Genomic DNA, 15,000 nt, shown 5'->3' on the forward strand with positions numbered 1-15,000 from the left:
CCTTAACGAGGAACAACAGACGGTCCAGACCTTAACGAGGAACAACAGACGGTCCAGACCTTAACAAGGAGAAACAGACGGTCCAGACCTTAACAAGGAGAAACAGATGGTCCAGACCTTAACGAGGAACATCACATGGTCCAGACCGTAATGAGGACGGTGGATAGGATTCTCTGATCGGAGAGCCTTCAAATTGTCTCCTAATTAGATGATCTGAACTGTGATTGGTCGGCGGAGTCTGTAGCTAAGCTCTGATTGGACGGAGGTCTGTGATTGGTCACTGTTGTTTGTTGGATGTTTGTCAGTGTGAAAAAGATGATGTCACGGCGAAAGCAGCCATCTGACTCCGCCCCCTGTCGTTGTCCTCAGCGTCGCCCTCCGTCAACTCCGCCCCTTCCCCTTAGAACTCGACAACTTGTTGCTAAGCAACCAGAGACAGCGGTCGTGTTACGAGATCGCAGAAAGTTCAAAGGTCAGGGTTCAGTTGTCAGGGAGTCCTGGCCCGGCGCCCGGCTGATGACCTTTGACCCGCTGAATGCTGAACCCAGATCCAGGACGACTCTGAAGTCACTGACCCCACTCTCCAGAGGTCAGCCAATCACTGAGGCCCGGCCCAAGGCCACCGACCAACCACAATGTCACATGACCCCGTCAGCCCCTCACCCTCATTGGTCAGTGCCTGTCAGAGCTCCACCCAGTGGGCGGGGCTCTGAGGCCACCATGATGTCATTGCTTCTGTTCTGCCACAGGTAACCATGACAACCAGATCCAGGGGCTGGGCTTCTGCTACAGGTGTGCTCAGATTCACCTGGTGGTGAAGATGTCAGGTGGATTCAAACTGTTCGGCCCAGCCTCTCCATGAAGATGGATTATTGATCAAATATTGATGATTGATAAATGACTGACATATCAAATGTTGAATGAAATGAAATGTGAATGTTTTGTATAAGAAATTGTCCAGACCTGTCTATCTCTCACCTGTCTGTGTCTCACCTGTCTGTCTCACCTGTCTATCTCTCACCTGTCTGTCTCTCACCTGACTGTGTCTCACCTGTCTATCTCTCACCTGTCTGTGTCTCACCTGTCTGTCTCTCACCTGTCTGTGTCTCACCTGTCTGTCTCACCTGTCTGTCTCTCTGTGTCTTACAGTAGTTCCAGTAACAGTTTGGTTGCCATTGACAACAAGATTGAGCAGGCCATGGTGAGTTTGTACTGATACATTTATAAACAAAGTCATGTCCTCAGTCATGCTGAGACAGCTGATCTCTGACCTTCGACCTTTTGTATGTGTGTGTGTGTGTGCGTGTGTGGTGACCTTTGACCTCTGTAGGACCTGGTGAAGAGTCACCTGATGTTGGCGGTGAGGGAGGAGGTGGAGCTTCTAAGGGAACAAATCAGAGAGCTGCAGGAGAAGAACCAGCAGCTGGAGAGAGAGAACGTCATCCTGAGAGCGCTCACATGCTCACACACACCTGGCCATGACCACGCCCACCTTACCTGACAGAGACCACGCCCACTTCACATGACAGAGACCACGCCCACCCCACCTGACAGAGACCATGCCCACTTCACATAGACCACGCCCACCCCGCCTGGCAATGATCACGCCCACCCCACCTGACAGAGATCACGCCCACCTTACCTGACAGAGACCACGCCCACTTCACATGACAGAGACCACGCCCACCCCACCTGACAGAGACCATGCCCACTTCGCATAGACCACGCCCACCCCGCCTGGCAATGATCACGCCCACCCCACCTGACAGAGACCATGTCCACCCCAACTGACAGGCCACGCCCACCCCACCTGACAGTGTTGTGGTAATGGGCTAATAATCCCACTAATGAGGAGCCCTGATGGTAACCATGACAACAGGACTGATCCAGATTTTCTGTGTGATGATGATGATGATGATGATGATGATGAAGATGATTAATATGATGAAGATGATGATGAAGATAGAAGAGAGTTTAATAAATTAATGTCTAACTTTGTTCAGAATGATGCTGTTTGTTGAAATATGAATAAATACGTGATGTCTGATTTACACTTTGAGGACAAACTGACTTTTCTTCTTCCTGACGACAAACAGAGAAACAAACACTGGTCATAAAACAGAAAACGTTATCGGAACAGACGACCAGACTCCTTACAGGCAGGTTTAAAAACTGTTGCTGAAAAGCTGCAGTCCCGAGCTGTTCAGGCAGATTCTTCTGGAGTTGGAGGCGCTGCAGCAGAAGCTTCTGTCGCCAACAGTTCTCAGGTTGGAGCTGCTGGAGCGAAGAGGGCGAGAGGACGTCTACGTCTGAATAATGTGAATAAGGAACGGTACGTTAACGGGAGGATTTGTACTCGATGCAGGAGTGAACAGGAAGTGTAAGTTAAGTCAAATTGGATTTACATGTTGATGGATGTGCGTGAGAATATGAGCAGCACAGTTTAGTTATTGATTATTTATTGATCAGGTCTCGTCCTCTCTGTGATGTAAACAGTTATTGATTATTTATTGATCAGGTCTCGTCCTCTCTGTGATGTAAACAGCAACCTATAATCTCACTACTAACGTGTTTTAGAGAAGACCGACTCTCTCTTCAGCATGACGGCTAACCGCTAGCATACAGACAGTTTCATTCATAAAGAGCAGCCTTGACAACCACCAAGTAAACGACTGACCGGCCTACAGACAAATCAGTGTTGGACTCAGCCGCTTGATGCATTGTTGATGTTTTCATATCGGGTTAACTTATATTAGGTTCAGATCATGATACACGTCTATGTAAGCGCTGAAAACAAGTAGAGTAACATAATTATTATTGTAATTGTGGTGAAAGCCAGGACAATGCGGTACTGAACGTGAAAACCGGGATATTTTAGGGTTTTACAGATATATGTCGGGACTCGGGACACCCAACTCGAAACCGGGACAACGTCTGGTCACCATATACTAATTTGCCCGGGAAAATGTTAAGTTAACCTACTGCGCATACTGGCCGAATGAGCTTAAGTTACCTTTAAATATAACGTTGGAAGCGGCACGGTGCATTTCACTTCGCTCCATCCTGGAAAGACTGAGGTGAAAAACACTGTTAGAGATTAAATCTCTCAGAAGTTGATAATACTCGAAAGTTTTCATTCTTGTGGTTGTGGTAGTTCTGTTGTAACGTCAGGTACCGGGCAGTGACAGAAACGGTTAAACTCAACTCTAATGTTGTTTGTCCAAATGGAGTTGCCGTACGCAGCTGTCAGTTTACGCGCATGCGTGGTGTAGATCGAGCAGTGATGCGCATGTGTGATGCAAATCGGGCAGCGACAGAGGGAAGTTTAACTGAAACTCTGAAATTTTGAAATCATGTTTAAACGTTCAGAAACAGAAGTTCAGAGAAACAGACAGAACTGACGCGGGAGTGACGCAAGAGTGACGTAGGACTGACGCAGGAGTGACGCTGCTGTGGAGCGTCACATCAGGTAACACACAGGCTAACTGAGCTAAGCTAACGTTAGCTCCGTTAACACAGCAGGACAACGGGTCGGCTAACTAGCTTCATCAGCTAACTGGCGTTACCATGGTAACCAGTTTACCCGCGGACAGGTGCATAAACTGGTAACGTGATCTATAATCTATAATCTATGATCAATAATCTGACTCCAGATCCGCGAGAAGAAAACGCTGAATTTGTTATAAAGAAACAGATTAAGTTTGTTTGTTTGTTAAATTAAAATAAATAACTCAGATAAACGTATAAAAAGTTTCTAAAAATAAAACTGATCTGAAATATTAACAGGAAATAATCTGATCAATATTCATCCAAACTGACGTCCTGCAGGACCTGGTCACTGATCAATGCAGTTGATCAGCTGTTATTGATTAAACATGTCATCTGTTTGTCTGTAAATAAAACATGTTTATCTTTGTTTCTCTGTAATAACAAACAATAATAATATTATCTTATTATAATAAGATCTTCAGGATGACATCATCACTCTGACATGTGATGATGTCATCGTGGAGTCGCTCTGGATCTCTGACAACGACCTGATCCATATTAATCATGTTTGGACGATAATTTACATGAAATCACAGATATTTATATTTATTTATGTATTTACAGACACATGAAACCTTCCAGTAATGAGCTGTGACCACTTTGTGTTAACTGGGAAGCTGCCTGTTACTGGTTGTATTGGTCCTTTAGAGCAGTGGTTCCCAACCTGGGGGTCGTCCTGCAGGGTTGATCGATTCATTGATTAGTTGATCAGCAGCTGTTTTTATGAATAATAATCGTTTTAATATCTTTTAAGTAAAATGTAAATAATGATCAGTTTGATGATTTATTTATTGATGATTTAAACAACCAGACGTTTGAAGATGTGATTTCACACTTTAACGGATATTTTTCACTATTTTCTGACATTTTATGAACAAACGATGAACGAACGACTGAAGACAAACGTCGCTGGTAAACACTGAAACGTGTTTTATTTTGAAGGGCCGAACTGGTCAGATTTAACCCTGCCTGCTGGTTTACAGCATCTTAAACTGGTGAGAAAAGTCAGCTGTGTTTATATGTGTTTGTTTGTGTGTTATTGTTTATATGTGTTTGTTTGTGTTATTGTTTATATGTTTGTTTGTGTGTTATTGTTTATATGTGTTTGTTTGTGTTATTGTTTATATGTGTTTGTTTGTGTTATTGTTTATATGTGTTTGTTTGTGTGTTATTGTTTATATGTGTTTGTTTGTGTTATTGTTTATATGTTTGTTTGTGTGTTATTGTTTATATGTGTTTGTTTGTGTGTTATTGTTTATATGTGTTTGTTTGTGTTATTGTTTATATGTGTTTGTTTGTGTTATTGTTTATATGTGTTTGTTTGTGTTATTGTTTATATGTTTGTTTGTGTGTTATTGTTTATATGTGTTTGTTTGTGTGTTATTGTTTATATGTGTTTGTTTGTGTTATTGTTTATATGTGTTTGTTTGTGTGTTCCTGCTTTGTTTTTCCTTCTTTTACCAGTTTAAAAACCTGTAGAGGACCAGTTCAACCAGTTACATGTTTTCTTCTGTCTCAGATGAACTTGATGTCACCGCTGTGGGTTAAAACAACTTATTGATTATTGTGATTATTTATTCAGTTAAAACCATTTTCAGACATTTGAAGGACCAAACTGATGAATCAATAATGAAGACGATGGTTACCCGGAGCTCTAGCTGAGTGATTAACAGGATAAAGTTGATCAATCATTAGATATCTAACAGCAACATGCTGACTGATTTATTCTCTTTAGAGATTATTTTCTTTAATAATCCATCAAACTGAAAACCAGACATGACGAGTAGAAACAGGAGCTGCAACGTTTCAGTGTTTGAGCGATGAATCGATCATCAGACCTGATCAATCAGTCCACTGATGGTTGAAGCTTTAACTTTATTTTATATGTTCAGTTTGTTCAACATTTAGCAGCTAAAACCAAATAAATTCACCGTCAAACAGGATAAATGACACTAAACTAACCGACCTGAACCCTGAAGCTGATGACGTACGTTTCCATGGCGACCTGCTCAGTTACACCTGTCCTCACATATCCTTTAATTCACTGTAAACATGTTGTTTCCTGTCAGGATGAAGAGCTCCGCCCCCCTCCTCTCTCCTCCCCCCTCCCCTCACCCCGCCCCTCTCCCCCTCCCCTCCTCCTCCTCTCTGATTCGCTGCCCTGAACTCGACCTGTCCGTCACGCTAAGCCCCACCCCCAAGACCGGCCACACACACCTGAAGCCCCGCCCCCTCCGGCCGTGTCCACAGAGTGACCAAACACACCTGAAGTCCCGCCCCCAAGGACAGACAGGAAGAAAGAGGAACACAAAGGTGATGACATCATTCTGTAGTCCTGTGTGATGACATCATTCTGTAGTCCTGTGTGATGACATCATTCTGTAGTCCTGTGAGATGACATCATTCTGTGGTCCTGTGAGATGACATCATTCTGTAGTCCTGTGTGATGACATCATTCTGTAGTCCTGATGTGTGTGTGTGGTTTCCTGCAGGTGTGTTTTGAAGAGCCGCTGGTTGTCACGGTAACACCGGAGCCTCACATCCCGCTGAGCAATGACGCGCCACCTCAGCAGCTGATCAGCAGTCAGAGGAGGAGGAGAGGTGGTCACCATGGTAACCAGAGTCTCTATACTCAGACATTTAGTGACATCACTTCCTGTTAGTGCAGGTGAACGTACAGCTCACCTGGACGACACAGGTGAGTCAGCAGAGAGGAAACTTTATCAGCTGATTCAAATAGTTGCCATGGAGACGCAGTTTATTACATCAGGCTCCACAGGAAATACAAACTACAGACGGTAAAGTCAATATGTTTTGGTTTATTCTGTTGATGGAACACGATGTGTTTGTCTTCTGACATTTGATTGATTGATGGATTAATCAATAACGAGGCTGACCGTCATGGCGTGTAGATAATGACGCTGTAGCAGTGAGAGGCGGTAAAGACGGAGTCCCTCATTAGTTTGGGAACCAGACAAATCTGTGAGCTCTGCCAGGTGCGTCTGGCCTCTGGTCCGGGTCGAGCCAATCACAACCCTTTATCTAACCTCGGTGGGTTTGATACGATGACTGTACAGAGCGTCTCTGTCTGGATTTGAAAGGTCACATGTCACACTTTCCATTGCTCTGATTGGTTGTAGGTCAATCCAGTTACGTCCAGAGGCATTCTGGTCTTCACCTGTTGATACCTGAGAGCTTCCAGATTAATTCATAAACGTCATTTCACTCCTGAAACATCATCACACCTGCCGCCAGATTACCCACAGTGCACCACAGCGCTGTAATCAGGGAAATGATCAATGAAAGCTTCCTCTTCTCTGATAGGTGGATCCCCCAAACAGAGGGCGGGGCCTCCTGCTGCAGTGTCCAATGAGGATCCAGCATGTCTCGAGGAGGCGGAGCCAAACACCACACTGGCTCTGAAGGCGGAGCTTCAGTCACTGCAGGTTCTCACTGCTTCTGTTTATCAATATGTTATCAATACACTTGGTTACCATGGTAAAGATGTTGTTCCTGCAGGGGGTGGAGTTTAACTCCCAGAAGGCCGTTCAGGAGACACTACGGAAGTCAGAGAGGACCAAAAACCTGATCAACACCAGAGCTACTGAAGGTAACACACACACAGACTTCAGCCTACATTTCCCAAAATACAGCAGTGTGGTACAGGTGTGATACAGGTGTGATACAGGTGTGGTACAGGTGTGATACAGGTGTGATACAGGTGTGATACAGGTGTGGTACAGGTGTGGTACAGGTGTGTTACAGGTGTGATACAGGTGTGTTACAGGTGTGTTACAGGTGTGGTACAGGTGTGGTACAGATGTGGTACAGGTGTGTTACAGGTGTGATACAGGTGTGATACAGGTGTGGTACAGGTGTGTTACAGGTGTGATACAGGTGTGTTACAGGTGTGGTACAGGTGTGGTACAGATGTGGTACAGGTGTGTTACAGGTGTGTTACAGGTGTGATACAGGTGTGTTACAGGTATGTTACAGGTGTGTTACAGGTGTGTTACAGGTGTGTTACAGGTGTGTTACAGATGTGGTACAGGTGTGTTACAGGTGTGTTACAGGTGTGATACAGGTGTGTTACAGGTATGTTACAGGTGTGTTACAGGTGTGGTACAGGTGTGATACAGGTGTGTTACAGGTGTGTTACAGGTGTGGTACAGGTGTGATACAGGTGTGTTACAGGTGTGATACAGGTGTGTTACAGATGTGGTACAGGTGTGTTACAGATGTGGTACAGGTGTGATGTAGGTGTGGTACAGGTGTGATGCAGCTGCTGATCTTCAACTCTCTCTCTCTCTCTGTAGGAGTGAATGTCTCTCGCTCTCAGCTTCTCTTCACCTCATTGGTCAGCGTTGATGTGCAGCATGATCAGCTGATCAGCCAGGCGCTGCAGGATAGGCTGCTGCTGGCTCCGCCCCCCCGCAGCCATGACAACAAAGCAGCAGATGGCCCCTCCCCACTCCTCTTCATGACCTCTGACCTGCTCAGACAGAAGCCCCTCTCACCAGAGGAGGAGCCAATAAACAGAAAACCCCGCCCATCTCAGTGCCCCGCCCCCTCGACATTTGACCTCTACAGCCGGCGGAGACGCTGGGAGGCCACGCCCTGACACACCTTTAACGCTCTGATTGGCTGGAGGTACTGAGGTTTTATTGGTCACCCTGTGTGATGTCATCAGATCAGTTTTTAAATTATTTCTGTTTTTATTCCTGTAAAGACTCAATAAAGTTTTCAATCAATATTTGCTGATGTCATATCTATGGTGAAGCCTGTCCAATCAGAAGCTCTAGAAAGCAGAAGTGAACAATAGCACAGCTGATAGTAAACCACAGTTACTGTGTAGCATCCCATAATGCTATAAGAAAACCAGTTTTAAAGTCTCAGAGATAAACATTTGGGTAACTGACTGACTGAGTGATGAAGTTACACCGTTGATCAGCTGAATGACGGTCGTTGTGACCCTTCAGCGCTTTGCATTGTGGGACACAGTAGGTGAGGTAGACTGGTGGGATACAGACTGAATATTACTTCTGCTGGTACAGTCGGAGGTTTCCAACAGAGGCAGAGAAGAAACTTTCATCAATAAGAATATTAACGTGTTTATGCTTCATATTCACTTATTCCCAGCTGTCCAATTATTATAGTGTTACTTTTAGCTTCTGTCACAATGAATAAGATTTTAATCATAGTAAAAATTAACTCATAATATGAACCCAGAGGAGCCCCTCCAGTTGCTGCTGTAAACATTGTTAAACATGTTGATGATCTGTAGTGCTAAATCCACTCAGTGTGAACATAAACAGCCACTACAGCAGCGTCACTGACCGTCCTTCACTTACAAAATGTACTTTAATGGTAAAGTGATGAAAACAGGAACAAACAGAAGAGGAAGAAACACGACCAATAATCACAACTGATCAGAGTTCTCACAGCACAGAACTGATGTATCACTGTGGTGACAGTAACAGGATCTTACAGCTGCAGGTTCCCTTTAATGCAGATGTAGGTAGGATGATCATGTGATCATGTTTACGCTGCATGAGCGTGAAACTGAACTTCTGCTTTATTTTGGTTCTAATTAATGTCCCAACTCATTAATTAGAACCATCAGCGTATGAATGTGTGTGAATGGGTGAATGTGATTCGTAGTGTAAAAAAAAGTGCTTTGAGTGGTCGGAAGACTAGAAAGGCGCTACACAAGTACAGTCTATTTACCAGCTAGCAGGCTACATTTATGTAGCATGTAGTGACCTCTGACCTGCTGCAGGTCTGTTCATGTTTATGTATAAACATCCGACTGTAACTTCACAGATACTGTAACAACCATGGTTACCACAAGCTTTTTACTGTAACCATGACGATAACAATTCCCACATGTTAAAGTAATTACAACCTAAACCGTCATCTTTCTCTAAATAACTGACTGAACTGACTGTGTCGGTTGAACCAGGCCGACATGTTGCCGTCAGCATGTTTCCATCTGTCACATCACCAACAACGTTCGTCAATAACAGTCAGATTTGGCACTGAGCTGATAAAACGCACCGTCGCCCTGACAACAGAAACACGGTCTGCTTCTGACAGTTTCAGCTGATCTGCTGTCAGGTTTCAAACTGCTGCTGCTGCTTTTCAGGCCAAATAAAGAAATCAGGAAACGAGACTAAAAGTCTTTTTATTGGTGTGAGTTGAGAAATGAAGAAAAGCAGAAGTGGTGGCCACTCCTCATCCAGACATCATGAAGAGTTCATCTGTGCGTCTGCTGCTCGGTGAGTCCAACACATTCACTCATTCACTCGTCCGTCTCAGGTACGACGGTCTGTGCTCACAGGAAGCTGCAGCTCAACACACACCTGTCTGAGCTCTTCATGTCCACTTCATGTCCGCTTTGAAAGTGCAGGAAGTTGAAGCGCCGACTGAAAGACTTCAGACCTTTAACCTCTCAGCTGTTTGTTTCACTCTCAGTTCATGTTCAACACATTAATATTCATCATGTTGGAATCAGATTCAAACAACAATAAGTGGTTCAGAATATGTGACTGAGTTTAAATATGTGACTGATGATAACAATCATCCTCTTTAATGATTAATGTGCTTTAAACAACATTACTGATGAAGTTTTAAACGACATTAAATGAGCTCAGACGTTGGTTAGTTGGTTTGAATCAACAAAAAGGTTTATTGTGTTTTTCTGAAGGAGTCAAAGATTTGAACATGTTGAAGCTGTGAATATGTCGACAGAAGTGAAGTGACGCTGCAGTGTTGAACCACAGAGCTGCTGCTCTGCTGTTTATCTGTTCCTTCCTTAAATGGGACGTTTCTAGAGTCAGAAACGTCCGGCTTGATGAAATGTGATGAAAGAGTTTTACACTTACAGCTGAGACACAATCAGACTTCAGAGTCAAACTATTGACTGTTTGTGGAAATAATATCATGTTCAGAGCTGCAGATGTGTCAGTTTGTGCTGAAAACATCAGTTAGTGCAGAGTTTAAAACAGAAGTCCTCTTTCTGCTGTGGCTGTTAAAGCTGCCGGCTTCATGGAGAATGTACCAAACAGCCCAGTTTGATTAAAGCAGACAGGAAGTGAACAAAGCAAAGTTCATTATTAAACTTTATCAGCAGGAACAAACTGACAGCGACACACTGAACACAGTCTTTAGTTGGAGACGATGAAACAAACATAACACATCATGTTGTAACTCTGTTGATCAGTGATGGAGGAAGTTTTCACTTCCTTCACTGCAGTAAAAATACTGTATTACATGTAAGAGTCCTGCATCAGAAATGTGACTGTAAGTACAAGTACACAAGCATTATCAGCTGGGGACCATGGCAACCACTTAACAACCAGCTGGACATGACACCAGTAACCAAACAGTGACACGTTAGAGACCGATCATCTCTCCTGTTTGTAGCGTTGATGTTCTTCACTCAGATATCTGCTGACCTCTGACCTGTAGTGACCTCTGACCTTTATGAACCCTGTCCTCCTGCTGCAGGTGTGTCTGTGCTGCTGCTGTCTGGACCGACTGTTTCTGCAGGTGAGTTCATGTTTACGTTGAAGTCCGACTGTAACGCCACAGATCACTTTAACCACGACCGCCATCGTCCACTGATGGTAACCACGTGCTTTTTACTGTAACCATGACGATGACGGTTCCCAAACGTTACAGAAATGATTTCAACAAAACCATCGTCTATCTCCAAATAATGTGTCTGTCTGTCCTTCAGTCTCTCTGAGCGTCCGTCCAAACCTGCAGCAGTTCTTCAGGGACTCTAAACTGACTCTGAGATGTGATGAAGAAGGACAGACAGCTGATGGATGGACGGTGAAGAGGACAGCAGGAGGAAAGACTGAACAGTGTGGGACCAGTCAACAAAACTTTGGGAGGACTGAAGGTTCTTCCTGCATCATCTCAACTCTCTTTAAGTCAGATTCTGGAGTTTACTGGTGTGAAAACAGTTCTGGAAAGATCAGCGAACACATCGACATCACAGTTACTGGTATATATGACTATCTGTCGCTGTAACTCTGTCTGTTGTTGTAACTCTGTCTGTTGTTGTAACTCTGTCTGTCGCTGTAACTCTGTCTGTCGCTGTAACTCTGTCGCTGTAACTCTGTCTGTTGTTGTAACTCTGTCTGTCGCTGTGACTCTGTCTGTTGCTGTAACTCTGTCTGTTGTTGTAACTCTGTCTGTCGCTCTAACTCTGTCTGTTGTTGTAACTCTGTCTGTCGTTGTAACTCTGTCTGTTGTTGTAACTCTGTCTGTCGCTGTGACTCTGTCTGTTGCTGTAACTCTGTCTGTTGTTGTAACTCTGTCTGTCGCTGTAACTCTGTCTGTTGTTGTAACTCTGTCTGTCGCTGTAACTCTGTCTGTTGTTGTAACTCCGTCTGTTGTTGTAACTCTGTCTGTCGCTGTAACTCTGTCTGTTGCTGTAACTCTGTCTGTTGCTGTGACGCTGTCTGTTGCTGTGACTCTGTCTGTCGCTGTAACTCTGTCTCTATATCACTCTGTCTGTTGCTGTAACTCTGTCTGTTGCTGTGACTCTGTCTGTCGCTGTAACTCTGTCTCTATATCACTCTGTCTGTCGCTGTGACTCTGTCTGTTGCTGTAAAATGTCTGTCGCTGTAACTCTGTCTGTCGCTGTAACTCTGTCTCTATATCACTCTGTCTGTTGCTGTGACTCTGTCTGTTGCTGTGACTCTGTCTGTCGCTGTAACTCTGTCTCTATATCACTCTGTCTGTCGCTGTAACTCTGTCTATCGTTGTAACTCTGTCTGTCGCTGTAACTCTGTCTGTTGCTGTAACTCTGTCTGTTGCTGTAACTCTGTCTGTCGCTGTAACTCTGTCTGTTGCTGTAACTCTGTCTGTTGCTTTGACTCTGTCTGTTGTTGTAACTCTGTTGTTGTAACTCTGTCTGTCACTGTAACTCTGTCTCTATATCACTCTGTCTGTCGCTGTGACTCTGTCTGTTGCTGTAACTCTGTCTGTTGTTGTAACTCTGTCTGTCGCTGTAACTCTGTCTGTTGTTGTAACTCTGTCTGTCGCTGTAACTCTGTCTGTTGTTGTAACTCTGTCTGTTGTTGTAACTCTGTCTGTCGCTGTAACTCTGTCTCTATATCACTCTGTCTGTCGCTGTGACTCTGTCTGTTGCTGTAACTCTGTCTGTTGCTGTGACTCTGTCTGTTGCTGTGACTCTGTCTGTCGCTGTAACTCTGTCTGTATATCACTCTGTCTGTTGCTGTAACTCTGTCTGTTGCTGTGACTCTGTCTGTCGCTGTAACTCTGTCTCTATATCACTCTGTCTGTCGCTGTGACTCTGTCTGTTGCTGTAACTCTGTCTGTCGCTGTAACTCTGTCTGTTGCTGTGACTCTGTCTGTCGCTGTAACTCTGTCTCTATATCACTCTGTCTGTCGCTGTGACTCTGTCTGTTGCTGTGACTCTGTCTGTCGCTGTAACTCTGTCTGTTGCTGTAACTCCTTCTGTTGCTGTAACTCTGTCTGTTGCTGTAACTCCTTCTGTTGCTGTAACTCTGTCTGTCGCTGTAACTCTGTCTGTTGTTGTAACTCTGTCTGTTGCTGTAACTCCTTCTGTTGCTGTAACTCTGTCTGTTGCTGTAACTCTGTCTGTTGTTGTAACTCTGTCTGTCGCTGTAACTCTGTCTCTATATCACTCTGTCTGTCGCTGTAACTCTGTCTGTTGCTGTAACTCCTTCTGTTGCTGTAACTCTGTCTGTCGCTGTAACTCTGTCTGTTGTTGTAACTCTGTCTGTCGCTGTAACTCTGTCTCTATATCACTCTGTCTGTCGCTGTGACTCTGTCTGTTGCTGTAAAATGTCTGTCGCTGTAACTCTGTCTCTATATCACTCTGTCTGTTGCTGTAACTCTGTCTGTCGCTGTAACTCTGTCTGTTGTTGTAACTCTGTCTGTCGCTGTAACTCTGTCTCTATATCACTCTGTCTGTTGCTGTGACTCTGTCTGTCGCTGTAACTCTGTCTCTATATCACTCTGTCTGTCGCTGTAACTCTGTCTGTCGCTGTAACTCTGTCTATCGTTGTAACTCTGTCTGTCGCTGTAACTCTGTCTGTTGCTGTAACTCTGTCTGTTGCTGTAACTCTGTCTGTCGCTGTAACTCTGTCTGTTGCTGTAACTCTGTCTGTTGCTGTGACTCTGTCTGTTGTTGTAACTCTGTCTGTTGTTGTAACTCTGTCTGTCGCTGTAACTCTGTCTCTATATCACTCTGTCTGTCGCTGTGACTCTGTCTGTTGCTGTAACTCTGTCTGTTGTTGTAACTCTGTCTGTCGCTGTAACTCTGTCTGTTGTTGTAACTCTGTCTGTTGTTGTAACTCTGTCTGTCGCTGTAACTCTGTCTCTATATCACTCTGTCTGTCGCTGTGACTCTGTCTGTTGCTGTAACTCTGTCTGTTGCTGTGACTCTGTCTGTTGCTGTGACTCTGTCTGTCGCTGTAACTCTGTCTGTATATCACTCTGTCTGTTGCTGTAACTCTGTCTGTTGCTGTGACTCTGTCTGTCGCTGTAACTCTGTCTCTATATCACTCTGTCTGTCGCTGTGACTCTGTCTGTTGCTGTAACTCTGTCTGTCGCTGTAACTCTGTCTGTTGCTGTGACTCTGTCTGTCGCTGTAAGTCTGTCTCTATATCACTCTGTCTGTCGCTGTGACTCTGTCTGTTGCTGTGACTCTGTCTGTCGCTGTAACTCTGTCTCTATATCACTCTGTCTGTCGCTGTAACTCTGTCTATCGTTGTAACTCTGTCTGTCGCTGTAACTCTGTCTGTTGCTGTAACTCTGTCTGTTGCTGTAACTCTGTCTGTCGCTGTAACTCTGTCTGTTGTTGTAACTCTGTCTGTTGTTGTAACTCTGTCTGTCGCTGTAACTCTGTCTCTATATCACTCTGTCTGTCGCTGTGACTCTGTCTGTTGCTGTAACTCTGTCTGTTGCTGTAACTCTGTCTGTCGCTGTAACTCTGTCTGTTGCTGTAACTCTGTCTGTTGCTGTAACTCTGTCTATCGTTGTAACTCTGTCTGTCGCTGTAACTCTGTCTGTTGCTGTAACTCTGTCTGTCGCTGTAACTCTGTCTGTCGCTGTAACTCTGTCTGTTGTTGTAACTCTGTCTGTTGCTGTGACTCTGTCTGTTGCTGTAACTCTGTCTGTTGCTGTGACGCTGTCTGTTGCTGTGACTCTGTCTCTATATCACTCTGTCTGTCGCTGTGACTCTGTCTGTTGCTGTAACTCTGTCTGTTGCTGTGACTCTGTCTGTCGCTGTGACTCTGTCTGTCGCTGTAACTCTGTCTATCGTTGTAACTCTGTCTGTCGCTGTAACTCTGTCTGTCGCTGTAACTCTGTCTGTATATCACTCTGTCTGTTGCTGTAACTCTGTCTGTTGCTGTGACTCTGTCTGTCGCTGTAACTCTGTCTGTC

General features: G+C 44.6%; 3 protein-coding genes across 4 annotated transcripts in view; all 3 read left to right on the forward strand.

The window, feature by feature from the left end:
* The window catches only part of zgc:153012 (uncharacterized protein LOC777626 homolog), a 16,321-nt gene extending 14,270 nt beyond the window's left edge, over positions 1 to 2,051 (forward strand). Inside the window, exons 4-5 of the mRNA XM_044340827.1 lie at positions 1,150 to 1,201; positions 1,331 to 2,051. Coding sequence (XP_044196762.1) covers positions 1,150 to 1,201; positions 1,331 to 1,501 — 223 coding nt within the window. The 3' untranslated portion in view covers positions 1,502 to 2,051. The remainder of the gene's footprint in view (positions 1 to 1,149; positions 1,202 to 1,330) is intronic.
* A 1,239-nt stretch (positions 2,052 to 3,290) lies between these two features.
* On the forward strand, positions 3,291 to 8,302 carry ppp1r35 (protein phosphatase 1, regulatory subunit 35). The gene is made up of 6 exons (XM_044340829.1): positions 3,291 to 3,469; positions 5,619 to 5,862; positions 6,042 to 6,162; positions 6,874 to 6,995; positions 7,069 to 7,159; positions 7,866 to 8,302. Exons 2-6 carry the CDS (start codon positions 5,620 to 5,622, stop codon positions 8,168 to 8,170), a joined length of 882 nt encoding a protein of 293 aa, XP_044196764.1. The 5' UTR covers positions 3,291 to 3,469; position 5,619; the 3' UTR covers positions 8,171 to 8,302.
* A 1,144-nt stretch (positions 8,303 to 9,446) lies between these two features.
* LOC122974425 (low affinity immunoglobulin gamma Fc region receptor II-like) overlaps positions 9,447 to 15,000 on the forward strand; it is a 10,503-nt gene continuing 4,949 nt past the window's right edge. For both annotated transcript variants that reach the window (XM_044342452.1, XM_044342453.1), the window contains exons 1-3: positions 9,447 to 9,827; positions 11,059 to 11,100; positions 11,291 to 11,563. In XM_044342452.1, the coding sequence (XP_044198387.1) occupies positions 9,797 to 9,827; positions 11,059 to 11,100; positions 11,291 to 11,563 (346 nt within the window). In that variant the 5' untranslated portion in view covers positions 9,447 to 9,796. The remainder of the gene's footprint in view (positions 9,828 to 11,058; positions 11,101 to 11,290; positions 11,564 to 15,000) is intronic.

The sequence above is a fragment of the Thunnus albacares genome, chromosome 22, assembly GCF_914725855.1.
Source record: "Thunnus albacares chromosome 22, fThuAlb1.1, whole genome shotgun sequence".
Taxonomy (NCBI): Eukaryota; Metazoa; Chordata; class Actinopteri; order Scombriformes; family Scombridae; genus Thunnus; species Thunnus albacares.